Genomic DNA, 26,502 nt, shown 5'->3' with positions numbered 1-26,502 from the left:
TTGTACCAGTATCAAATTAAAGAGCTCCAACCTATAGAGGGGCTGCCTTCCTGGGTCCTCTAATTTCTCTTCCGCACAGGAACACGCCTGTTGTGTATTCTCACTTCCCCTCTATAAGAAGCCACTGCATGAATCCTTTCTGCTTTTCCCACTCTGCATCCCTTGGGCATCTGTAGGCCAAAAGCCACAGGGGTAATTACCACATCTTTACTCATTCTCTTTCTTCTGGTCACCTCCTTTCTAGGTTGAGGATTCCAATATAAGTGTCAGGTCTCTGTCAAAGTAATTTGCAGGGAGGTGAGGATGCACTTCTCCCTCCCACTCCAATACAGAGCTATGGTAGCTCCAGTCAAGGCATGTAGTTCTGAATTTCTCAGCTGCTCTGTAGCCTCACTGGAGCTGCTTTATTAGAGGACCAGGCCTGTTCACTTGCTATCCACACTGAAGTATGGTAGAGGTGACGGAAAATTCCAGGAAATGCACAGATGACAAAGGAGACTAGAAAACATTATGACAGTTTGGAGATAAACAGGGGCCCCCTCTTGCCCTCCTATGAGCTGGAAAATGATTATTGATGGGTCTACAATAAATATCAAAGGTATCATGTAAATCCACATAGTTCCACACAAATATGACAGTGCAGCCAACTAGGTGGTCTCTTCCTTCCACAGTGGTCTCTTCCTTCCCTCTCAGTGCCTGCTTGGATTAAGACTCAAACTGTTATTTAGATCCTGCTTTTTGCTAGTTTAGTATGTACATTAAAAAGTTATTTCATTTGGATCTCTCATCTACGCTGAGCTGAAGAGCCAGGATTAGCTGAAGAAGATAAAGGAAGGGAGACCAGAAAATAACAAGTTGTTTTTACAATCAGCTTGTTCAACATGCTCAGTTATGTTGCTAGAACCTTGAATGGTTAAACTGGCAATGATAAGGTGGAGATTCATAGCAGTTCTGACTCCTTTCCACTTTTCCTTTGTTTTGATTGTTGCAGCCAACAATATAGCAAAATGGACTGACAGTGCAGCTCATCAAAAGGTCATGTGCAATAAGTTCACCATCAGAGATAAAACAGGATGCAACCTGTCTAACCCTGAAATGTCTAGATAGGAACTATGCAAGAGGATGCTAAAACCATGAACATGCCATATTAACTAGACAACCATTCTGCTGCGGTCAGGCACCTGCAGATTAAGAAGGAAAAGAATGCTTTCATAGGGAGTTTTTCTAACATGTTTTATCACAGTAAAATAAAGGTACATATTTCAGGAAAAAGCATAGTCAGTGAAGGCAACCAGCAGAGGGGCCTGAGTTACAGAAGGTCCCAAGAGGAGACACGTTAAAGGAATGAACAATTAAACTGACCTGAGCCATCTGGAGTACAGCATTCGGCTGCTCTTTTTCTCTGTTCAAAAGAAGACAATAGTAAGTGACAGACCCAGATCATCTGAGTATTTTAACAGAAATTACGGAGAATCATCTCTCCGTGGTTAAGGGTGAAGTAACGCTCCCGTGATAAAGCTGATTTAGTAAAACCACCAAGCACCCTTGGCATGGCCCATCCTGGCACGTGCATCCTTTACTTTGAGGTAAATCAGGAAATTGGATCAAATGGAGTGGGGCTGAAAGGACAAGAAGGCAGGATTACATAGACTCATTATGGTCTTGAGCTAAAGCCATTGTGGTCAATGGAAGGTTTTTCCACTGATTTCCAAGAACGCGGGATCAGGCTCTATGTGCACAATTTCAGTTTCTCTTTTTTTTAATATATGACAGAGCCATGGCAACCCAATAGTTAAGCCTGTGTTCTGTTTAGCACCTGACATAGCTACACAGTGTCTCAGAAAGAACCTGCCAAATCTAAGCACTCTGCTAAGTGGCTAGGACTAGACCCTTCCATGCTAGCAATCTGGGTTATATTTTCAGCTTGCACAGCCTCTCAGTGGAATATGGTACCTTGCTCAATAATAAAGGCTGTAAATGACACTGAATTATTAATACCAGGGAGCTTAAAAAGTAAAACCCAAAGTGTCAATCTCCTGGTTCCCAGCCCGGTGCACCGTCTCCAGAGGCAAACAGTACTTTGTTGGGAGAAAGCAACCCTCCCAGCCATTGTGCATGTGTCCATCTAGAGGTTCAGCTGCATGTGGCATACTGAGCAAGAATCCGGGGCAATGCATGCGTAGTGCTGATGTAATGGGTATGGAGGATTTCAGCAGTCTTTCCACAACAACTTATACTGAGCAAAACAGACAGGAAATGGTGATTTATAAAACTTAGTCCAAATCTGAGAACCAAAAGACACAAAGAGAAGCAATTCTTTAATTGTCTATATACCAGTGCTAGGAGCCTGGGTAACAAACAAGAAATAAAATTGCTTATTCGTGAGCATAAATTCAATTTAGTTGGTATTGCTGAAAGCTAGTGGTTGATTTGCATGACTGGAATGTTAAAATAAATGGTTCTGACCTATTTAGAAAGGATCAAGGGGAAGCAGCATGCTATGTCAAAAATGGCATTACCTGTTTCCAAATCAGATAACTCAAAAGAAAATGATCTTGAATGCTTATGGCTCAGTGTCGTAACAGATAAAGCATAAGACGCAGTATAAGTTGCTGTCAGCGCCACAATGAGAAGCAGGGACTCTGAAAAAGATTTGGGGGTCATGAATAAAGAGTTATGTTTTAGTCACAGGTATTTTTAGTAAAAGTCATGGACAGGTCATGGACAGCAAACAAAAATTCACAGCCCATGACCTGTCCATGACTTGTACTATATACCTTGACTAAATCTTGGGGAGGGGGGTGGCCCAAGGGTGCCATGGGTGCTCGGGAAGACAGCCCAGGGGTGCCAAGAGTGCTTGGGGGGATGGCCCAGGGAGGTGCCAAGGGTACTGGGGGGGCCTGGGACCCCCGCTCGTGCTGGGGGAGTGTTGGCAGGGCTGGCAGGCTCCCTACCCAGCTCCACACTTCCCCAGAAGCAGCAATATCCCTCAGTTCTTAGGCGGAGTACGGCAAGGCAGCTCTGCACACTGCCTCCTCCCTGAGTGCCAGCTCTCAGCTCCCATATTGGCTGGGAACCACGGCCAATGGGAGCTGCAGGACGGTGCCTGCCAGCGGAAGCAGCATGCAGAACCCCCTGGCCACACCTCCCCCTATGAGCCGAGGGATGTCGACGCTTCTGGGGAGCCCCCCCGAGGTGAGCACTGTGACAAACTCGCAGCATTAGTCATGAACACTAATCATTTGAACATGAGCTCCCAGTGAGACACTGTGGCCAAAAGAGCTAGTGGGATCCTGGGATCCATAAACAAGGGAATCCTGATTAGAAATAGAGAAGTCATTTTACCACTATATTTGGCACTGGTGTGACTGCTGCTGGAAGCCTGTGTCCATTTCTCATGCCCACAGTTCAAGAAGGTTAAGAACATAAGAACATAAGAATGGCCATACTGAGTCAGACCAAAGGTCCATCCAGCCCAGTATCCTGTCTACCGACAGTGGCCAATGCCAGGTGCCCCAGAGGGCATGGACCTAACAGGTAATGATCAACCTGACAGGTAATGATAAAAAAGGATGTAGATAAATTGGAGAGGATTCGAAGAAGAGCCACAAGCATGATTAAAGGATTACAAAACATGCCTTATCTCACAGATTCAGCGAGCTCAATCTATTTGGCTTAACAAAGAGAAGCTTCAGGGGTGACTTGATCACAGTCTATAAGTATTTCCATGGGGAACACATATTTAATAATGGTCTCTTCAATCTAGCAGAGAGAGGTATAACACAATCCACTGGCTGGAAGCTGAAGCTATACAAATTCAGACTGGAAATAAGACATATATTTTTAACTATGAGGGTAGTTAATGAATGGAACAATTTACTGAGGGCTGTGGTGGGTTCTCCATCACTGGCAATTTTTAAATCAAGATTGGATGTTTTTCTAAAAGATAGGAATTCTTTTGGGGACATTCTATGGCTTATGCTATATAGGACATCACAGTAGATGATCCAGTGCTCCCTTCTGCCTTGGAATCTATGATCAAACTTACAGGGGGATTAAAAATCATGCAGATGAGGTTACTTACCTACAATTGGAAGTTCTTAGAGATATGTGGTCCCTATCTTATTCCACACATAGAAGCACATGCTTACCAAGCACCTGAGTCTAGAAGTGTTTCTTAGCAGTGTCCGTTGACACACACGTGTGTTGTGCATTTCCTCGTATTCCCCGCTGAGGATATAATAGGTAGTGCGGGTCAACACCTCTCCACTTACAGTAGCAGGCTCTGGTGGATTCTCTCCTGCTTTGCATGAGGATTTGCCAAACAGAGGCAGAGTATGCACAGTCCATACTTGATGCCCATCTAAATACCAGACTCTGAGGTGAAGGAGGTCTGGATTGGGATGACTGAGTCTCCCTTGATCTTGTGTGAGGAGTGTGCAGAAGCCAGAATCTGAGGATGTCTGCGAACCAGAACAGCTGGGCCAGAAAGAGGCTATGAGGATGATATTGGCTCTGTCTTGGCAAATCTTGTGTAGCACTTGCGGGAGGAGCAAATGAGGGGAAAGGCAAAGCAGAGGGCGCCAGTCCAGGGAGGGAGAAGAGTATCACCCCAAAGATGACATAGGGCATGGGTGCAGTGGCAGATTACCACACGGGCCAACAGGGCCCATGCCCAGGAGCCCTGGCCAATTTGGGGGCCCTTAGGAGTTCTGGAACTCTGACTACACACCCTTCTCCTCTGCTCCCCACCCAGGGCCCCAGTCAGCCTGTAAGCCAGAGCCATCCAAGTAGCTCGGGTTGCTGTGGGGGCATCCGGACCCTCCACCTGCCTTGGGGGCTGGGGTGTCCGAGACCAGCCCTGTCCCTGCCCCCTCAGGGCAGGTGGAGGATCTGGGTGCCCAGGGCACTGAAACTACGGGAGAAGGGTCGAGGGGGCACAGTCCCTCCACTCTTAAAAGTGAGAGGACATAGCCCTTTTAACAAAAGAAACCTGCCTTGTGGGCAGGTGAGAGCAGAGAGCAAGGCATGGTCACTGCTAGCTCCTGCAGGCTGGGGTGCAGGAACAATATTTATAGTGAGGATGCTGTAAGCCTTTGAACCAAACTACAAATTCTGTATCTAATGGAAACCATTTCATATCAGGGGGTGCTGCAGGGCATATGAGTCCCGTTCTGGGCAGAGGGAGCTCAGCTCAGGGGAGATGGAGGTTGTAGTGTCGGGAGATGGGATGGATGTAGTTTGGGGAGGGCAATGCCTCCCCCCACGGGGTGAGGTATGGGGGATGCATGTGGGATCACATGCCATTGCTCCCCTCATTTCTGCCAGCATTGAGTAGCTCTGTGGGGGGGAAGAGGCAGTGGGGAAGGGAGGTGGGGTGGGGGGAAGGAAAGGGGAATGGAGAGAGGAGGAACAGGGGGCGGGTCCCCATGGCAAGGGCATTGTGGGAGGCCCAAAGGTTCTTTGTGCCTAGGGACCCAATAAATCTTAATGCACCTCTGCGCACATGGCACTGAGGGAGGTTTGCATCATAATTGTCCTTTGGCCATTGGTTGGGAGAGGTTCAAGCAGGTGGTTGTGGCAGAAGCAGGAAAGTAAGGTCTCCAAGATTGTTGTTGTTGGCATGGGGGCTTTTGTTGATTGTAGGCAGGGTAGGGTGTGCGCAGTCATGGGTGGAAGGGTTGTTTCTGCTGCCTGAGTCTAGGGGCCAGAATATATATGCCAAGGGTCTGTGGAGTCAATCTGGAATTCTCAAAAAAGTGCAAAGATTCATCCATTTTTTTGTTGAAGGATTATTCTCATCAAAAAATAGGTCCTTGATCGCATTTCGGACCCCTAGGGAAGCAGAAAGATTGTAGCCCCGAGTCTCTTCACATAACTATTCCGGTGGCTAGAGCTCAAGAAGATGCATCAACTGTGTCCACTGCTGCCCGGAGGGCCAGCCACCCTGGTGATCAGTCTCTTTTTGCCTACCAGCACATGGAATTGTTCTTAGTGTTCTGGAGGGAGCTTGTCTGTGAACTCTGCTAGCCTACTATAGTTATTAAAGTCGTACTTGCTAGCAGAGCCTGATAATTTGCAATGTGGAACTACAATCCTGCAGCGGAATCATTCTTCCCAGCAAGTCTAGCCACTTAGCCATCTTGTCCGGAGAAGTGAATATTTGTGGTTGCTGCCTTGCCCATTCCAGAGCCCACTTGGACAACAAGGGAGGCTGGGGGCGGGTGGGTGAAAAGGAAATCTGTCCTCCTAGTTAGCACAAAGTATTGTCTCTCCACCCACTTAGGTGTAGGTGCACAAGGCTGGTGTGTGCCACTTCTCCAGCTGACATAGCTTCTATCTCTCACAGAATTGGAGTTATTAAGCCGATAAGAGAGCATCAGCACAGCTGTATCACTGTAGCATTTCTAGCTTAGACTAGTCCTAAGAGAGTGAAGGAACAGGGGTTCTGACTCAGGCCACATGGCGGTAAAAGGGAACTGGAGAGGCATCAAACCGCACTACATATTATACCTTTGACAGGGAACACAAGGAGACACATAACAAACATGTAGGTCAACAGACACTGCTAAGAAAAACTTCCAGACTTCGGCACATGGCGTGCATGTGCACCCACCTATGGAATACACATAGGAACCATTACTCAAAGAACTTAAAGTTCTTTAAAAAAAAAAGTCAAAATATATAATGTATAATGGAAAATGTTAAGCAGTTGATATATAACAAAATAGGAAGGCTAATGAGTCAGAACCATCTGGGAGCTCACTGAAGAGCACCCTGGTGGTGATGCTGAGTTAGCTAGTTGTCCAAAGGCTTTCTCAAGGGGCAAAGAGCAGAGCCATTTAAAACAACACTCAGAATCCCTGCTACAGTCCACTGGCATATCAACAGCCCTTCAAATGTGATAGACTGAAGGCAGCTAATACTCTAAAATAATCAGCATGGACAACATCCATCATTAGGAGAAGTGTGTTAGGGCACGTCTACACTTACCTCCGGAACGATCAATCCAGTGGGGGTTGATTTATCGCGTTTAGTGAAGAAGTGATAAATCGACCTCTCTCGTCGACTCCGGTACGCCACCAGAGTGAAAGGCGCAGGCGGAGTTGACTGGAGAGCGTCAGCAGTAAATTTACCGCAGTGAAGACATCGCGGTAAGTAGATCTAAGTATGTCAAATCTAGCTACGTTATTCACATAGTTGAAGTTGCATAACTTGGATTGATCGCCACCACAAGTGTAAACCAGGCCTCAGTCATACACATACTCCACCCTCAGGCTGGCAGAAGAACCAGCTGAGATCAAAGAGATCTGAGAAACATAGATATTATTGGAGAGGTCATGCCACCACCTTCCCAACAACATTCCCTTCTTCTTCAATGCTTAGCTGAACAGTTGGCCGTAGCAATCATTTAACATTTTGTCTGTCTGAGCGTGGCCACAAGGGCTTGATAGGCTGTCCAACGTCAGAACAGACTTGATGCACCCATGTAATAGGGGGTCTGCCTCTGGGCTGCCTCCACCCCTCAGGTGGTGGAATTTTATCCCGGATGTTACAAGCCACCTGGAGAACAGTGTTTGCCAGAATGTCTTGTGGCATTCTCATGACATGTCCGAAAAGCGTAAGTTTCCATCTGCAGACAATGGCCCCAGTAGTCTGTAGACCAGAACGACTGTAAACATCTATATTACAGATGAAGTTATTCCACTTTATGCCCAATATACTACGTTGGCATTTTGTGCAGAAAGTCTCCAGCTTTGCCCAGACTGAGCAGCATAGTTGCCATGTTTTGCAACTGTACAGCATTACAGAAAGAATACAGCTCAGATAGATCCTGAACTTGGTGGTTGTGCTGAGATGATGCTGATTCCATACTGACTGTAAATGACCCATGGCAGACGCTTCTATGTCAATCCAGTTGAAAACCTCCATGTGAGAGTTGGAGGAACTGATGAGTATAGAACCCAAATAACAGAAGTTGGAAATTGCTTCAATAGTTTAATTATTCAAAGAGACTGGAGTCACGGATGGACCTGAGCCTAGATTTTGCAACTTTGTCTTTGACCACAAAACACGGAGGCCAACCTTAACCAACTCTGCCTCCATTTGATGGAGTGCCTCGTAAAACATGTTGGGGCTCTGTACTAGAATAACAACATCAGCAGCATAGTCAAGACCTGAGAGGTGAGAGATCACCAATCTTAATGCCTATGGACCTGACGGAATGCTGCACTACAAAATCCATTGCCTGACAAAAGAGTACAGGGGCCAATACTGCAGAAAAGGACCTAGAGGTTACAGTGGACGAGAAGCTGGATATGAGTCAACAGTGTGACCTTGTTGCCAAGAAGGCTAACAGCATTTTGGGCTGTATAAGTAGGAGCATTGTCACCAGATCAAGGGATGTGATCATTCCCCTCTATTCAACATTGGTGAGGCCTCATCTGGAGTACTGTGTCCAGTTTTGGGCCCCACACTACAAGAAGAATGTGGAAAAATTGGAAAGAGTCCAGCAGAGGGCAACAAAAATGATTAGGGGACTGGAGCACATGACTGATGAGGAGAGGCTGAGGGAACTGGGATTGTTTAGTCTGCAGAAGAGAAGAATATGAGGGGATTGATAGCTGCTTTCAACTACCTGAAAGGGGGTTCCAAAGCGGATGGATCTAGAGACTGTTCTCAGTGGTGGCAGATGACAGAACAAGGATTAATGGAATCAAGTTGCAGTGGGGGAAGTTTAGGTTGGATATTAGGAAAATCTTTTTCACTAGGAGGGTGGTGAAGCACTGGAATGGGTTCCCTAGGGAGGTTGTGGAATGTCCTTCCTTAGAGGTTTTTAAGGTCAGGCTTGACAAAGCCCTGGCTGGGATGATTTAGTTGGGGATTGGTTCTGCTTTGAGCCCATACTTCTTTAACTTGCCAGCAAGAATACTGTGGGAGACCGTATCAGAAGCTTTGCTAAAGTCAAGGAATAACACATCCATTGCTTTCCCCTCATCCACAGACCCAGTTATCTCATCATAGAAGGCAATTAGGTTAGTCAGGCATGACTTGCCCTTGGTGAATCCATGCTAACTGTTCCTGATCACCTAATCATACACCTTGGCAGATTCACTATTAGGGGCCAGCCATGTAACTAAAGCTGTGAGAAATAATCCAGTACCTTTTCTTCTCTTCTTCCTTCTCCTGTTTCCTCCTAAGCTCCTCCTCTTCTTGCCATTGTCTTTCCTCTTCCTCCTTTCTGATCTGCTCTTCCTCTTCTTGCCTTCTTCTCTTCTCCACTTCCTGTTTCCGTCTCTGTTCCTGCTGCAGTAGGTGCCGATAGAAGCTGCGAGCCAGCTGGCCACGCCAATGCTTCTGCAGGACAACAGCCGAGGTCTTCAGTCGCAGGAGGGCTTTCTTCCAGAAGTGCGCTCGATAGTTCTTCTGGATTGTCACTATACTGACTAGGGCCTTTCGGTACTTCTTCCTACAAACAAAACCAAACAGTTAAAGGGCCGTGAGTCACTGACCACCTCTATTACAGTCATGTCTCTCACGTTTCTAAGGAATGGCGCCCCAGGGTACCAAAGTGCTGAACAAATGATGTCCAATGCCCATAGGGGGCACAAGTCGTTCCCTCTCTTTCTACCACGCAAAGATTCTTTTCCTTGCTGCCCTCTTTCCTGCATCTGACACCTTATTCCTTTCTCCAAAGTGACCCTTCTTGGAGCTGCTTTAATATGTCTGCCTTTGTTGAAAGGGAAAATGAGCATGAGATCCCCAGGGGATGAAGGACAATTGTCACCACTAGAAAGGAAGTTTCATGCTCCTCAAGTCTTACGTGCACATCTCTGGGAAACTACCAGCCTAGCACACTTGTATGCCCTTCGCACAGAACCCCTGGAATCTTTATAGAGGAAAACACCCTTAGCATCCACTTCGCTAGTCACTGAACCACCTTGAAATTTCAAACACAACCTGAGAATGATCCCCTAGGGCCAGCATAAGCATCTAAGATTGTGCTACATTAACATCAATGAAACCAGGGCTCCAGGAGCCAGGGCTGTCCCAGGGAGCAGGAGGAGGGAAGAAGAAGAGGGGTGGGAGTGGTGCATGCGGAACATAGGCGCCGAGTTTCTAATCTGCCGGGGGGTGCTCCCCCTGGTTGCGCACAGGCCCCACTGCCCCTCCCCCCCCAAGGCCCCACCCCTGCCCCGCTTCTTCCCACTCCTGCTCCGCCCCCACCCCTCTTCCTGCCCCTCCTCTGTCCAGTTCCTCCTCCTCCCCAAACCACCCTGCACCCTCGCTCCTCTCCCCCCCAGTGCCTCCTGATGCTGCAAAACATGTGATCTGCAGCAGGCAGCAGGCACTGAGAGGCAAGGGGAGATGCCGATTGGTGGGGCCCGCCGGTGGGCAGGAGACACTAGGGGCAAGGGGGTTCTGGTAGGGGGCTCCTCCTTGCTCTCCCCAGCCTGCCTCCCTGTTCACCTCCTTACCCTGCTCACCCTCCTGCCTAACCCTAACCTCCACCTCCTCACGAAGAGCTGGGCCACGCAAAGCGCGGGGCCTGGAGCAGTCCCCCTGATTCGTTGTACCCAAGGGATGGCTCTGCCAGCAGCAGCAGCAGCAGCAGCTGGGTGCAGGCTACAGAGAGAGGAGGAAGGAGAAAGGGCGACAGAAGCAAGTTTAAATAAACTGGTTGAGGGCTGTCTCTTCCCTACACTTTTCTCCCCAGCGCCTCTCCTCATACAGAGGCTGGGGCCAGCTGCATACTCAGCCTCCTCTAAGGTGGACAAAGCATATAGACAAAAGGCACAGGCTTTTACAAAGCACGTCTACCAAAAGCTCCACTGAGAGTACCATGCCAAGGCCCTACTCAGCTCCATGGTGCTCTTCCTGATAATATCTATGAGCTCTGCTGTCAGAGATTAAGGCCACTTCTCAAGGTAAAGCCAACTTTTTCAGCCAATGCAGGAGGGCTGTGAAATACAGTGATCCTGCACTTCACCCGTACTCAGATATAAAACACAAAGGGGACAGGGGCCCTGATTTGGCAACTGGAATTTAGTTACCTATTCTGTTGATGCTGCAAGGTATTGGGCTAAAGCTTGGCTCCCCCTCCAAGAATCATAGAAGTCATATGGGGATGGAGTGTGGCTCCCTCCCCCAAACCCATGCAGGTCCTGTGAGGATAATAGGGACACAGCCCATTTTATAGCCCCAGTTCTCCACAGGTCCTGCAGGGCTAAGAAAAATAAAAACGTATTTTCGCTGGTGGAGTCAGCAGCTGTGACTAGGAGTCCCACAGGGAGCAGGTCTGCTAAACAAAACGGGATTTATTTTCTGATTCAGATACCCTGAGGTTCTGGGAAAGTAAAGCAGAGTGTACAGAGCCAACCCTGTAACCTTTCATTCCTTAGACCTCTTTCCCCAATTCTCAGAACAAGTTCCTGAAGATATGGATAAAGATGACAGTAAAATCCTGGAACATCTAACTCTTCATGGCAGGCTTACTTTGCTTAATTTACATAATCTTAGTGACTGATAAGCTCTAAGTGCTACATAGCAGCACTCTCTAGTTTTGCCTTACTCACTTAAAACCTTTTCTGGACTTGTCCCATACTAATTCCTTTCTGTTGGAGCCTCTCTAATGTTGATGCAGTGCAACACTGAAATCATCACAAAAAAGATTTTCTAACTTCACTTTCTCCAACCTTCATCTTCCCTGTATTCTGCTCCTTTACCTCCCTCTGCAATGCCTCATTTGCCACCAGCTGCTGTGTAAGGATTCTTGCTTTTGACCATAGCAGCACCGCTTGATTTGAAGACTAAACTTAGATGAACGGTGTGCATCCCAATCTCCCAGTCCACTAGCTGGGTACTTTCCTTTCCAGGAAAGTCACAGAAGAGACACTGCAGTTTTTCCTTCGCAATGCTGCCTAGAAACTATGTTTTACAATGTGATAACTCCCCTCCTTCCCCAAAATATCTGGAGGTTTATGATTATTAATTAACTGTCCCTGCCATGAGGAACTTACAATCTAATTTACACAGATTGCACAGCAAGTAAAGGCACCCAGACAAGAGGAGAGGGGAAAGCACGGAAACAGCATTTTGCTTTACTTTGGCAAGCAGCATGTGCTACAATCATTAAAGAGTCAGTTGTTACATTAGCTTCAAGAGGCAGGAGAGGGGATGGCTCTTCTGCAATAGGTTTTCTTTAACACTACTATGACTAAGAGAAGTAGTGGCAAAAGAGGGCAGCTGAGAGGAGATCAGTGGTGAAAGACTAGCCCAAAGTAGTAAGTTCTTAAGAGTGACTTAAAGAAGGAGAGAAAGGCCCCTGGCACAATAGGAGAAAGGAAGCTGCTCCAGTCCTTGGGGACAGTGCTAATAAAGGCAGACTTGGGAGAGGGGAAGAAGAGAGATGTAGGGAGCATTAGGTGAAGCTGGTAGGTAAAGGGTGGAGGAGTGGGAGCTGAGAGCCAAGAGGTAGAGGGGGCAGAGTTCTGAAGACCCTTGAAGGTGAGTCTGAAGAGGCACAGAGTCAGTGAACAGACCTGGTCATTGCAGCAGCAGGTTAAACACAAGAGGGGGTGGGGGCAGAGGTTGGTGGGGGTGTAAGAAGCAGGGGGTAGAGGAAGATGCAGTGGTCAAAGAAATGGCTATAGCACAGACAAGGAATTCAGCAGAAACACAGATTTTGTAGCTAGCCAATGGATTTGGAGGGTGGGGGGAACAGAAGAGTGGAAGTGCTGATGAGAACACCATAGAGGAGAGGAGAGGAGAGGAGAGGAAAGGATGGGGGATACTGCAAGCAGACAGGTGGAGAAAACACAAAGACAGCCCAGAACACTGACCTTGCCATGTAGCCCAAGATGTGGGCTTGGATGACTATAGCTGCTTTCCTCAACTCCTCTTCCCGATCCTTCTCCAGGTTCTGTTCAAGAGCTTCCTTCAGGAAAACCTGACACCATGGGGAGGAGTTTCAACAAACACAAAGAGAGGAAAGAAATCAGCCCCAGGGGAGAGTCAGGAGGTTCATTCCCTTGGTGACAAGCACAGAGTGCTCTCTTTATGCTGCTGCCCTGTGATCTCTGCTCAAGAGCTGCAGCCTCTCCAGAGCCACCCCTCACTTTTGGCTGGGGTGCCTTTCCTGGTATTAAAAGGAAAAAGTTGCGCAGGACACGAGCCAAACTCTAAGCCCATCCCCCGCCTCCTTTCACTCTGTTGTCAAGGCTTTAAAGAAAGATAGAAGGGGGAGGGAAGGAAAAATAAGGAAGGAGGAGGAGGAGTGTGAAAGCTACTTATTAACCCGTTTTCAGCTGATATCTTTTCTTCACATAAATCTATTTTCTCACTGCATTGGCCTCTGGCTACCAATATGTGACATTAAATATTTCATAAAGAGATCACACCACATTTTGGGTGCAGAGTGAGCATTTACATTTCCAGGACCCTGGCAGCAGTTTGCACTCTGAAAAGTGAAGATTAATGAAAGAATCAGAAATTTCCAATGGTGAGAAAAATGCATAAAGAAATTGGCCATGCCCAATCAAACATCACCTGGCCATTCCAAAGGAATCTGATCACTGCAGGATCTAAAGGAATCCTGAGGAGAGGGTTCTCCATGCTGAATGTGCTCCTGTACTGCAGAATACAAAGGGGGAGATGCATCCCAAAGAGAGAGGTGTCCTTGCCAGAGATGTGCTGCTGTACTGGAGGTTGCATTTTATAATAGCTAATAATAGTTCGTTCTTCTCTAGCAACTACCATCCAAGGGCCTCCAAGCACTTTACAAACTTTAACTGATTAATGCTCACAGCCTTGTGGCACGGGGCAGCACTATCCACATTTTAAAGATGCAGGAACTGGGTCATAGAGAGACTAAAAGCCACATATCCAATATCACATATCGACTCAGCAGCAGAGCTAGAATCAAAACAAATTTCCCTGTTTCAATCACTAGGCAGCACCCTCGACATAACTCTACCTCTTCCTACTTATCTACCATGCCTCTTCACATCGCTGCCTCCAACTCCTCCCCTCCATCAGTGATACTAGCCTTGCTGTCCTATTTCTCCACCTCTCCCATAACTGACTCTGTTCTTTCTTCCACATTGCCCCGCCTGCATGGAACAACCCCCTCCCTCATTGCTTTCTCTGCATTTAAATCTCTCCTGAAGAACAGCTTCCATCACAACGCCCACAAGAAATTAGCTGATTAATAATGGTCAAGGAATTGAGAACACTCTATAAAAAAAGTCACCGCCTTGACCACTTTCCTTGTATATTGTGTCCCTTTCCACAGTCTGTGTCAGTTTGTTGGTCTTTTAAAATTATGAACTTCTTGGGACTGTTCTTTCCATCAGATTTACGCTGAACCTAGTACGTTGTGGGTGGTACCAGAACAAAATAATTAATAGGGAGGGATAGCTCAGTGGTTTGAGTATTGGCCTGCTAAACCCAGGATTGTGAGTTCAGCCCTTAGGGATCTGGGGCAAAAATCAGTACTTGGTCCTGCTAGTGAAGACAGGGGGCTGGACTCAATGACCTTTGAAGGTCCCTTTCAGTTCTAGGAAATAGGTATATCTCAAAAAAAAAAAAAAAAAAAGACAGTACCTACAGTGATAGACACCTTACAAATGTTTAGGCAGGGAGGGAGCTGTCCTTGAGAGTTGGGCGAGGAATGCAACTCCACCATGCAGCAGAAGTATCCAATTCACAGAGACTTCATAGGCATTACAAGCCTCACAAGTGTTGCTAAAGTATTAAAAACCAAGAGAACACGCAGGTATTTATCAGGAATATCCATCCAAGATAGGGCGTTTTGATCCCCAAACAACATGGGGTTTGCCAATAATAGCTAGCTGTGAAATGATAGCTTTTTGCAGGAAGCAGATAAGAAAGATTAAAATGAATTCAAACTACAGGTAGAGAAATCTCCCTTGTCAGGAAAACCATATGCAAATCATCTGTTTCTCTGTCATTTAATTCATAGCCACTCTCAAGAGCTTAAGCCCATCTTCATCTGAGGAAAGAGTGACTAGATTCAGAAATATGCGGGTTATTTATACCATCATTTCTGTTCATATTAGAAACTGACAGAAGCTTATAGTAAGTCAGACACACAGCAAGATGGTGTTAGTCAATATATATTCAAGAATATATGTGTGAATGTTGACTGTACATAGCAGTGAACACTTGCAAGTGGAAGCATATGTATGTGAGGGCTATGCACTCGTGTACACAAAATGGTCTCTGTTCACACATGGATATTCACATATTTGTGCGCACACTGTGTACAGTGTATATGTTGCGCAATGTACAGAATCCATTCAGCCCCTCCCTGGAGAAGGTCTATTATAGAGATATCTGCAAAACTTTTTGCTCCTTTTAGCATACACTTTTCATCCTAAGTGCCAAATCTGTAAATTCATCTGTAGAGAACATTGGTGAAGGAGAAATTGTATTACTGTGCCTTGGATTCCAGATGGTAAGAAGGAACCTTCTGCAATGTTAAGTCAGTTTCCTCTTTTTTCCAACAGGACCACATCAAATGTCACTCTGGACATCAAGAAAAACTTGATTAGAGTCGGATATAGATGGGGAGAACTGTGTCCTAAGTGAAGACAGAGGTGATGGGCAGTGCTAGAGCGAGGAGCAAAGGAAACACAAGAGTTTGGAGTCTTGCTATAGCTGCTGCTTGTCATTAATTGCTGGACCAATTAAGACCATGGTGCACTGGAAAAAAAAGCTGCTTGCCTTTCGTAACCGTTGTTCTTCGAGAAGTGTTACTCAAATCCATTCCATGTAGGTTTGTCTGTGCCCACGTGAACGATAGCCTGAGATTTTTTCCTTAGCAGTATCCGTAGGGCTGGCTATGGCGCTTCCTGGAGCCCCACACTCATGTGCCAGTATGTGGGGTGCCACCAGCCCTGTGCCCTCTCAGTTCCTTCTTGCCATCTACTCCAACAGTGGGGATGGAGGGTGGGTTGTGGAATGGACATGAGCAACACATCTTGAGGAACAACAGTTAGGAAAGGTAAGCAACCATTTTTTCTTCAAGTGCTTGCTCATGTCCATTCTATGTAGGTGACTCACAAGCAGTACCCTTTGGTGGTGGGTTTGGAGTTCACTTTCATGTGGCTTGCAATACTGCTTTGCCAAAGCTGGCATTGTCCCAGGCTTGCTGAGTGATAGCGTAGTAGGATGCAAAGGTATGGACTGAGAACCAAGTAGCGGCTCTGCAGATATCCTGAACTGGAATATGTGCAAGGAATGCCGCTGAGGAAGCCTGCGCTCTGGTAGAATGAGCGGTGATTATGGCTGGTGGCAACACACCCATTTGTACGTAACAAAACCTAATGCACACTGTTATCCAAGAGGAAATCTCTGGGAGGAAACCATTAGGTCCTTCATTCTATCTGCTACAGCCACAAAGAGCCGAGTGGATCTACGAAAGGGTCTGGTCCTTTCAATATAAAAGGCCAAGACCCGCCTAAAGTCCAGACAGTGTAGCCTAGGTTCCTCGTTCGGCTTGTGAGGTTTCAGGAAGAAAACAGGTAAGAATATGTCTTGGTTGCAGTGAAACTGTGACACCCCACCTTTGGTAGAAACACTGGGTGAGGACGCAGCTGGACCTAGTCCTTGTAGAATACCATGTATGGAGATTCCGAAGTTAGGGCTCTGATCTCTTCAGGCCAAGGTAACTGCAACCAGAAAGGCAACCTTCCATGAAAGTAGAAGCAAGGAGTAGGATGCCATCAGCTCTAAGGGAGGACTCATGAGTTGAAAGAGGGCTAGATTTAAATCCCACTGAGGCATCTGAGGGTAAAGCCTCTCCATGCCCTTCAAGAACCAGATTGTTATTTCATGAGAAAATACTGATTTACCCTGCATCGGAGGGTGGAAAGCCGAGATAGCTGCTAGATGCACTTTAATCGATGACAGGGCTAGGCTTTGCTGTTTAAGGTGGAGCAAGTAATCCAGAATAGATTGAATTGGGGACTTGGAGGGGAAGATTCTTTTCTCTTAAATCCAGCAGGTGAAACATGTCCATTTGGCTAGGTAAGAAGCTCTGGTGGAAGGCTTCCTACTACCCAACAGAATTTGCTGAACCTGCACCAAACAGGCCCACTTGTCGGCATTCAGCCACTCAGCAGCCATGCTATTAGATGAAGGGGTATCAGATTGGGGTGCAGAAGAGTGCCCTGATTCTGAGAGAGCAAGTCCAGTCGAAGAGACAGGGTCAACAGGGTTGTCACACACAGGTCCAGCAGCATGCTGAACTGTTGGCCCAGCCATGCCAGAGCTATCATGAGGACCTTTCATTTGTCTCTCTATTTTCAGGAGAACATTGTGTACCAGTGGTATCAATGGAAAGGCATCAGACAGGGAGGCCTCCTTGGACCCTTGGATGGAGCAGAACTCCCAACACTTCTTGCTCAGTTTGGAAGCAAACAGGTCTATCTGGGGACACCCTCACCTTTGGAAAATCATATTGGACACTTCCGGGCGAAGGGACCACTTGTGGTGAGACGAGAAGGACCTGCTGAGGAGATCTACTAATGAGTTGTTGACTCCTGGGTGGTGTGAAGCTACTGGGAGGACGTTGTGCTGTACACAAAGATCCCAAAACTGCATAGCCTCCTGACATAGGGATTATGAGCGAGCTCCACTTTGTTTGTTGATGTAGACCATTGCTGTGGCATTGTCCATAAGAATGCAAACCACCTTGCCCTGTAGACATGGAAGTAAAGCCTGGCAGGCTAGACACATGGCCTTGAGCTCTTTGATTTTTATGTGTTGGTGACAATCGCTTTGCGACCTGAGGCCTTGCATACTGAAGCTGCCTTGGTGAGCTCCACAACCTTGATCGGAGGCATCAAAAATCAGGGTTGCCGAAGGAGGCAGGGTCATGAAGGGAATTCCATCCAGCATATAGCCAGGGTCTGTCCACCAGATCAGGGATGTCAGGACCTGCGATGGGACGTCACCAGATGATCTAGCTTGTGTCTGATGGGTTTGTAGACTGTCACAAGCCAGGCCTACAGCGGTCAAAGGTGAAGTCTCACATGTCTGCCCATGTATGTACAGGCTGCCATATGGCCCAATAGTTTGAAGCAGACTCGAGGAGTGGTGAGGAAATATACCCTTACCCAACCAATGAGATATGACGTGGTACGAAAATGGGACTCTGGCAGGAAAGCTCTGACTCGGGTAGAGTCCAGGACCACTCTTATAAACTCTATTGACTGCACTGAAACCAGGGCAGATTTCTGCTCATTTATTATCAGCCCCAGGTCCTGACAAGTGTTTTGTGCCAGCAAAAGACTGCGGTGGGCCTGTTCCCAGGAGCTGCCTCTGATGACTCAGTCATCAAGATGGGGTAAATTTGCACCCCTCGACGTCTTTAAATTTTGTGAAGGCCTTTGGCAGTGCTGCAAGACTGATGGGAAGCACCATAAACTGGAAGTGGCACTCGCTTACTATGAAGCGAAGGAAGTGCCTAAGGCCATGGAAAATGGAAATGTGGAAGTAGGCGTCTTTCAAGTCGAGGGAGGCATACCAGTCTTCTGGATCCAAAGAGGGGATGATGGAGGCTAGGGAGACCATGCAAAATTTCAACTTCTTGAGATACTTGTTGAGGAGAGACAGATCAAGAATGGGTGTTAGGCACCCTTTGGCTTTCGGTATTAGGAAGTACCAGGAATAGAAACCCTTCTGTCTCATATGCAGAGGAAACTCCTCCACAACCCCCCCAGTCATAATGGAGATTCTACCTCCTGGATAGGGAGCTGCTCATGAGAAGGGTCCCTGAAGAGGGACAGGAAAGGAGGGTGGGATACAGGAAAACTGAAGGGTGTAACTGGACTCGATGGTGTTAAGCACCCAACATTCCAATGTGATATGATGCCAATGATGGTAGGAAGCTGGCTAGCTTCCAAAAATAAAGCAGGAGTTGGATCCAGAGATGAATCTGGTGTGTTGCCCTTGGGGGCATCCTCAAAACGCCTGCCTCTGCTCACTGGAGCAGCAGGTGGTTGCCTGCTGTTGGGCCAAGGAGGACGAGCCCAACTGGTGATGCTGGAAGCCTCTATTGTTCCTTCTGAAAGCTCCCTGGCTCGATGACCCCAAGTATCTAGGCTGTAATGGTGGTGAGTGGGCTTCTCTCCTGGCCATCTGGGGAATAGAAAGACCCTAATATGGCCCTAAAATCTTTGAGCCTGTGCAGTCTGATCTCAGTCTGTTGTGAGAAAAGGGCCTCGCCCTCAAAGGGAAGGTCCTGTATGGAAGCCTGGACCTCCTGTGACAATCCCGAGGACTGGAGCCAGGAGCTACGTCTCATGCAGATACCGGACGCCATTGCCAGGGCTGTCGAGTCAGCAGCATCCCATACCACTTGGAGACGCCCTAGCTACCGTCTTACCCTCCTCAACTACAGTTGTAAATTCCCGCTTGGCCTCCTGAGACGGGGAGTCTGCAAACCTGGACATTGAGGTCCAGGTGTTGAAGTCACACTGCCCTACTAGCACCTGTAGGTTTCCAATGCACAGCTGTAGGCTAGTGGTAAAATATATTTTTATGCCGAACAGGTCCAAGTTTTTTCCATCCTTGTTCTTAGGGGATTGCACTAATCTGGCCTTGCCTTTCTCATTCATTGGCTGCTGACATGTCCAATGACCAGGGAGTAGGGTGTGTATATTTGTATTCGTAGCCCTGAGCGGGTACAAAGTATTTCTTCTCTGCTCACTTAGACGTAGGGGGTCAGAGAAGAAGGGGTCTGCCACATCACCTTGACAGTTTTCAGGACCCCACTGCGGACAGGTAGGGCCACCTTTTAAGGAGAAGTACCTAGAATGTCAAGGAGATCGTCTGACTACTACTTAAACGCCTCAAATTGTAGCCTCCCAAATTGGAGGCTACTTGCTTGAGCAGCTCCTGATGGGCTCAGAAATCATCAAGGGGTACACTGGCAGTCCCTGCCACCGCATTGTCCAGGGACGAGGAAGAGGATATGGCAACAGGCTCCACAGATGTCTCCTCCTCAGACTCAGGAGCCATTTGCTCTGATGCAGCTGGGATCTCAGTGCCCTCTTCTTGATGCAGTTCTGTTACTGGTGCCTGCTGGGCCTCTGCTCTGGTTTGGGCCTCAGACCCCAATGAGAGTGCCTGGTACGATTGGGCCCTGGTTACCAGGGGAAGCCCCCACGGATTCCAGATGTGTCACTGCTGGGATCACTAGGCACATGGCCACAGGCCCGCAGAGCTGGCCCTTAGTCAGGGCACCAATGCTGGTCATGGTAGGAGCCCCTGTCGCTCCCTGATCCCAAATACTCCTCTCTGTCCGACCATGGAGGCGCAGTAGGAACTGGTTGCCGACAGTCTCGAGAGTGTGCCGGAGCCAACGACTAAGTCCGCATGTCTGGAGAAGGCAATCACCCATGGTGCTGTGAATGAGATCATGATTGGTGATGTCTGGAACTCGAACGGTACTGGAGTGCCAGGATGGTGACTGGGTGCCTCAATGATGAGTGGTGCTGGGACATCAGTCGGTGCCGGGATATTGACCAGTGCCGGGACATCGACAAGCATCATGCCAGCAATCTTTGACTTGCAGGTGAACGGCTCCGCAAACGTGGCCGACTTATACCAAGGGGTGATTGGCAACTGGAACTGCGCTGGTGACAGCGGGAGTGCTCTCAGCACAGGCTTTCCCATGAAGTAGGCCACTCTGATGGGTCCGCAAGGGCCTTAGATAAGTCTCTGGCTGCAGGTGGCCCAGGAAACGCCATTAGATCCTTCACAGCCTGGAAGGCCTCAGGCATTGATGGCACTAAGAAGTGCATAGGGCCCCGATCACTTCCTGGAGTCAGTGGTGAGTTTCTATCAAGGCTGGATACGCTGAGTGGCAAACCCGCACTGGAGGACGGCTTTGGAGGTGGTGAGCGGCCCTGTGCAGGTCTTGGATCAGCTGCTTCACTCAGCATTGGAGAGCTGCTCCTAACTGGAAGCATCTTCTTGTGCTGCTTTCTGGCTGGCGAGGTGGATTGGTGCCGGGACCGGTCGGGTGACGATGATGCACTCTGCACTGACATGGACGTGCTGGGTGCTGAGTTGGATGATTCCGACGCCAGGCACAGGGCAGTTTCCATTAGAAATGCCTTCAGGTGTAAGTCCCTATCCTTTCAGGTATGGGGTCTAAAATTTTAACCGATCTGGCACCTTCCCTTTACATGTGCCTCACCCAGACAGAACTTGTGTGTGCCTCACTAACTGGCATCAGTTTTGAGCAGGTGGCACACGGCTTAAACCCCAGGGCGTGGGGCATGCCCCATCCCTGGGACTAACTAACGCTCAAACACTTAGCACTTAACACTAAGGAACTATTTATAGTAAACAAAAAACTCATGGTCTGAGAAGCTAAGGGCACTTGCAAGAGCAAGCAGTATTCCAGCCACTGTCACTGGTGGTAAGAAGGAACTGAGAGCAGAGGCGGCTCTAGCTTTTTTCCCACCCCAAGCACAGCAGGCAGGCTGCCTTCGGCAGCTTGCCTGGCAGGAGGTCCGCCAGTCCTGTGGCTTCGGCATACCCGCTGCCGAATTGCCACCGAATCCACAGGTCCATAGGACCTCCCGCAGGCAAGCCGCCAAAGGCAGCCTGACTGCCGCCCTCACAGAGACTGGCAGGCCACTCCCCGTGGCTTGCTGCCCTAGGCATGCGCTTGGAGCGCTGGTGCCTGGAGCCACCACTGACTGAGACGGTGCGGAGTCAGTGGCACCCCATATACTGGCACATGAGCACGGAGTTCCAGGGGGCACCAGAGCCGGCCCTATGGATACTGCTATGGGAAAAATCTTTGGCTACCGTACATGTGGGCGCCCACAAACCTACATGGACGGACATGAACAAGCAGTTGAAGAAGAAAAAACTGTTGCTAACATTCTGCCCGTTTCACTCTGCCAGGCCCTAACCTCTAGCATACATCAGGACAGAGCCTGAGTCTCCTCTTATAAATAAAAGCTTGGCTATTGCCAGCAGGACAGCTGCACTAGTATTAATGAGAAACACAAAGCCCATCCTGCCCTCCCTTTCTCACTTCCTTTCCTGACCTACACAATCCACTATATTAATTCAGAGTCTTTTCCTTCCTCTTCCAAACAATCACTAGAGATAAGATTATCCTCCAATTCATTTTGCAGGAAGTATTCCCCCTTCTCCATGCTACCCATTCCCTTCTGCCCCTCAAACTCCTTCCTACGTTACATCCCTCCATGCCATGCCCTCCCCTCAAATCCTCCCTCCCCTCCAAAAAAGAGTCATGGTTTAGTTCTAACTGGGGATTCTCAGCATGAGGTAACACTGCTGCCTTTATAGTTAGTGTAACTGGTACAGAGGGTACACATGGGGCCTCTGTTCTCTCTCCAGGGCAACTGATCCCCATCCTGTTCACTTCACTTTCACTCAAAGACAGAAAATAAATCAAGTCTTCACTAGGCAAAAAGGTACATTTTTAATGTGTGTTAGCCAACATGAAGCAACCTCCTGGTGAAGACACGGCAGTTTGTAGGTATAACGTTCGTTAGCAGGTCATGTAAACCCTTAGGCTCCCACTTAGTGTTTACCTCGACTTGCTAACATGAAAACTGCCTTGTCCAGCCTAGGATTCCAAACATCTGTCCAGCAATGTCAACACTACAAACTTCAACTGGCCTAGCAATGTCAATCAGTGGTGTGAAGCGGTGTGATTGCTGGTGGACACAGCCATGTTCTGATAAAAGACCCTAGCATAGATGCAGTCATAGTGGTAAAACTGCATGCTTATTATTTTGCTCAGGGAGGGTGGAACAAACTCACACTCCTCCCCACTCTTCCTCTGTCACTTCAAGCTTCTATCCTAATAATGCATTTGACCCCTTAGCTGCGTGTTTCCTCACTCTGACCTATTCGTTCGATCTGCAGCCCTGCTTCAACTCTCCCACTCATCACAAGGGTCATTTACTTGACTTGGTCTTCACCAAGCACTGCTCCCTCTCTGATCTCTCTGTTGCTAAATTCCCTCTCTCCAGCCATCACTAGTCTCTTTCAACATGGTCCCTCAGCCGCCAACCTCAGACTCTGTCACTTCACCTTTCCACAACTTCAGTCCATCAGTGCTGAGGACTTCTTGTCCAGTCTCAGTCCTCTTCACCCGGCCCTTTCTTCCACTGAGATAGTTGTTGAGTCTCTCCATGCTTCACTTTCCTCCACTACTGACTTTTTTGCCCCTCCCCTCATCACAAGGTCCACCCTGCCAACCCCCAGCCCTGGATCACCCTGATTATCCACTTCCTCTACTCCTGCTCTTGCGCCAAAATGCATCTCTGGTGAAAATTCCGTGACCAGGCTGACTTCCTCCACTACACATTCATTCTCTCCTCTTTCAGTTCTGCCATCTTCCTAGCTAAACAACTCTGCTTCTTCAATTTAATTGAATATCACACATGCAACCTCAGCCACCTTTTCACCTCCTTTGACTCACTCCTCAAACCTTCCGGCCTCCTCCTATCTCGCTGATTTCTTTCAAGAGAAACTGACAGAATATAACAACCTGTCCTTCACACCCAGTTCAGCTTGCCTTCCCTCCTGCCTTCTCCTCCTGCAATTCTCTTTTCCTTCTCATTGGTCACAGATGCAAGAGTTTCTTCTGTTGTCTCTTTCTCCAACCTCTTCACTTGCCTCCCATCTTACCTCCCATCTCCCACATGTTCACGCTCATCCCCTCCCTTACACAGCTCCTTAACTTCTCATTCTCCTCTGGTGCTTTCTTCTCACAATGCAAACATGGTTTAGTCTCCACCGTTTAAAAAAAATATTTTGTTCTTGAGCCCATAATAACAGCTCTTTAAAAAACTGCCAGCTCTTTTTTCCTTAGACTTGCTTCCCACGGGATCTTACCTACCAGTTGTCTGAGTTTGCTAAAGTCTGCTTTCTTGAAGTCCATTTTCTTTAATCTGCTGTTTTCCTTCCTACCATTCCTTAGAATGAACTCTCCTATTTCATGATCAATTTCACCCAAGCTGCCTTTCACCTTCAAATTCTCAACCAGTTCCTCCCTATTTGTCACAATCAAATATAGAACAGCCTCTCCCCTAGTCACTTTCTCCACTTTCTGTAATAAAAAGTTGTCTCCGATGCATTCCAAGAACTTGTTGGATAATCTGTGCCCTGCTGTGTTATTTTCCCAAGACATGTCTGGGAAGTTGAAGTCACCACCAAATCTTGTGCTTTGGATGATTTTGTTTAAAACAAAAGAACAAAAAAATCTCGTCCACCTCTGCTTCCTGGTTAGGTGGTCTATAGTAGATCACCCTTTTATCCTTACCCAGAGGCTTTCAACAGGTCTGCCTCCCGCTTCTATCTCAAGCTCAGTGCAAGTATATACATCTGTGATATATAAGGCAACACCTCCTCCCTCTTCCCCCGCTTGTCCTTTGAATAAACTGTTCCCTTCTATACCTTCATAAATCAACTCTAATAAGCTTTCAAGCAGCATTTTTCTTACTTTGCTTCTCTGGACATTTTGATCGTCATCTATGGAAACATTTTTTCATCAGTTTGAGTGCTTACAGTGAAATTGATGATTACCAACGTTTACTGATAAAAATTGAATCCTTCCAACCATGGTTGTTATACTCCAACCAGTCCTCAAAGCAACTAATCTAATGACCTACCACCTACTATCTAACCTCCTGAGCAAGAAAAATGAGAAGACACTTAGGTGCACCTAGACACTACCAAAATCCTTGAGTTGGCTCTGTACAGACTGACATGATCACAGTGGACAGGAATTAGTTAGACTGGACATGAGAAGGGAGCAACGTATTGTTTTGCAGGTCCACCGAAAAAATCCAAAGCTAGTTCTGCTTGGGTCCTTTAAAACTAGACTTGACAAAGCAGTAGTAAATGTAAGTAGGGAACAATCCTGTGCTGTCCAATGGAAGAAAGAAAAGGGCTGTTGGGTCTCATCTAATCTATCTTCAAACATGTAATTCGGGAAGCATTTGAGACATTACAGGTCAGCAGCATAGCCCAGTCAGTGACCTTCAGTGGTACAACTACGCAGTGCCATTAGCAGCAAAGAATCCTGTGGCACCTTACAGACTAACAGACATTTTGGAGCATGAGCCTTCGTGGGTGAATACCCACTTCGTCAGATGCATGTAGTGGAAATTGCCAGGGGCAGGTATACATACGTAAGCAAGCTAGAGATAACGAGGTTAGTTCAGTCAGGGAGGATGAGGCCCTGTTGTAGCAGGTGAGATGTGAAAACCAAGGGAGGAGAAAATGGTTTTGTAGTTGGCAAGCCATTCACAGTCTTGAATGGCCATTAGTTTACTTCCATCTACTGTTTATTGAGTGCTCCTGTATATCACCTTTCAATTAAACTCTCTTGCATCAGGAATTACTTCCCTCTCCTTACCCAATGGACCCTTTTCTATACTGAGGTAATACCTTGTTTTTACCCAGCTGCCACTCTTTCCTGGTGCTGTCATATGTCTGTAGCAAATGTGCACACACAGTCTTGGTGTTGTCTGGGACACTCAGATTCTTCATAAGCATCTTGTACCTGAGAACCAAGCACAATCTCTTGACATAAAAGTATGTACAATACTATCCTTTCCATTTCTAACATGCTTCAAAACCTTCCTCTTGCCATTCATCCTCCCACAGGGTTCTCTTATCTGCCTATCTGGGAACTTCTCTTTTTCACGTTCTTTATCCAACTGCAGTTGGACTAACCTCCAGTCCAGAAACTTTCACTTCCAACTTGCAGCTAACCCCATAATATGGTTGACATGCAGACAACACAAAAGACATCCAAAAATTGGGAACAGCGCCAGTGACTAAAATTATAGAGAAAAGGAACATACCACCACCCATCTCCACATTACCCATTACCTGCTGAGGAAATCTGGGAAGAGACGCCGTATGGGGAAGCCTGCTCTTCGAATTTTCACTGTCTCCAGCATCCCAGAGTACTGGAGCTGGTTTAGAACTACATCTGGGTTAAAGAGGTTTGGTGCCTAGAAGATCAAGATTAGAAACAAACCAAGAGAAAGACAGACATCTAATACCAGACTTAACTTCTTGCTTGCTGGCATGGTGTCTGCTTATCTGAATGTTGTAAAGGGCACACAGACACATACCCACCGCTTCCTAGGAAGTTAACCCTGCATGTTAATGGCCCCAGCTGAAAGATGGGCCAGTTTGACACAAATGGCAGGCAGCTGCCACAAAAAGACACTCAGCACTGGAACAGAGGCAGGAGGGAGCGGGGTGCACCCATATCAACAGCAAACTGTAACATCTACCATAGCTCAGAGTCTAGCAGGAAAGTGGGCAATGAACTGTGCTGAGCCACTGCCCCCTGCACTCCCACTGCAGCCCATTCATGCAGAAAATTACACTGTTCTCAACTGAGGGCTCTGATGCAGCTGGGGGAGCAGCAAGAGAGGGGGCACCTGGCTTCCTGAT

General features: G+C 47.5%; 1 protein-coding gene across 2 annotated transcripts in view; it reads right to left on the bottom strand.

Annotated features, from left to right (window-relative positions):
* LOC116821324 (unconventional myosin-X-like) overlaps positions 1-26,502 on the bottom strand; it is a 290,101-nt gene that overhangs the window by 82,821 nt on the left and 180,778 nt on the right. For both annotated transcript variants that reach the window (XM_032774422.1, XM_075070332.1), the window contains 5 exons: positions 25,927-26,051; positions 25,480-25,594; positions 12,843-12,949; positions 9,164-9,469; positions 1,363-1,402 (listed from right to left, as the gene is read on the bottom strand). In XM_032774422.1, the coding sequence (XP_032630313.1) occupies positions 1,363-1,402; positions 9,164-9,469; positions 12,843-12,949; positions 25,480-25,594; positions 25,927-26,051 (693 nt within the window). The remainder of the gene's footprint in view (positions 1-1,362; positions 1,403-9,163; positions 9,470-12,842; positions 12,950-25,479; positions 25,595-25,926; positions 26,052-26,502) is intronic.

Source organism: Chelonoidis abingdonii, chromosome 10 (genome assembly GCF_003597395.2).
Source record: "Chelonoidis abingdonii isolate Lonesome George chromosome 10, CheloAbing_2.0, whole genome shotgun sequence".
Classification (NCBI taxonomy): Eukaryota; Metazoa; Chordata; order Testudines; family Testudinidae; genus Chelonoidis; species Chelonoidis abingdonii.
Note: the sequence above shows the minus strand (reverse complement) of the source record. Positions and strands in the feature narration are given on the sequence as shown.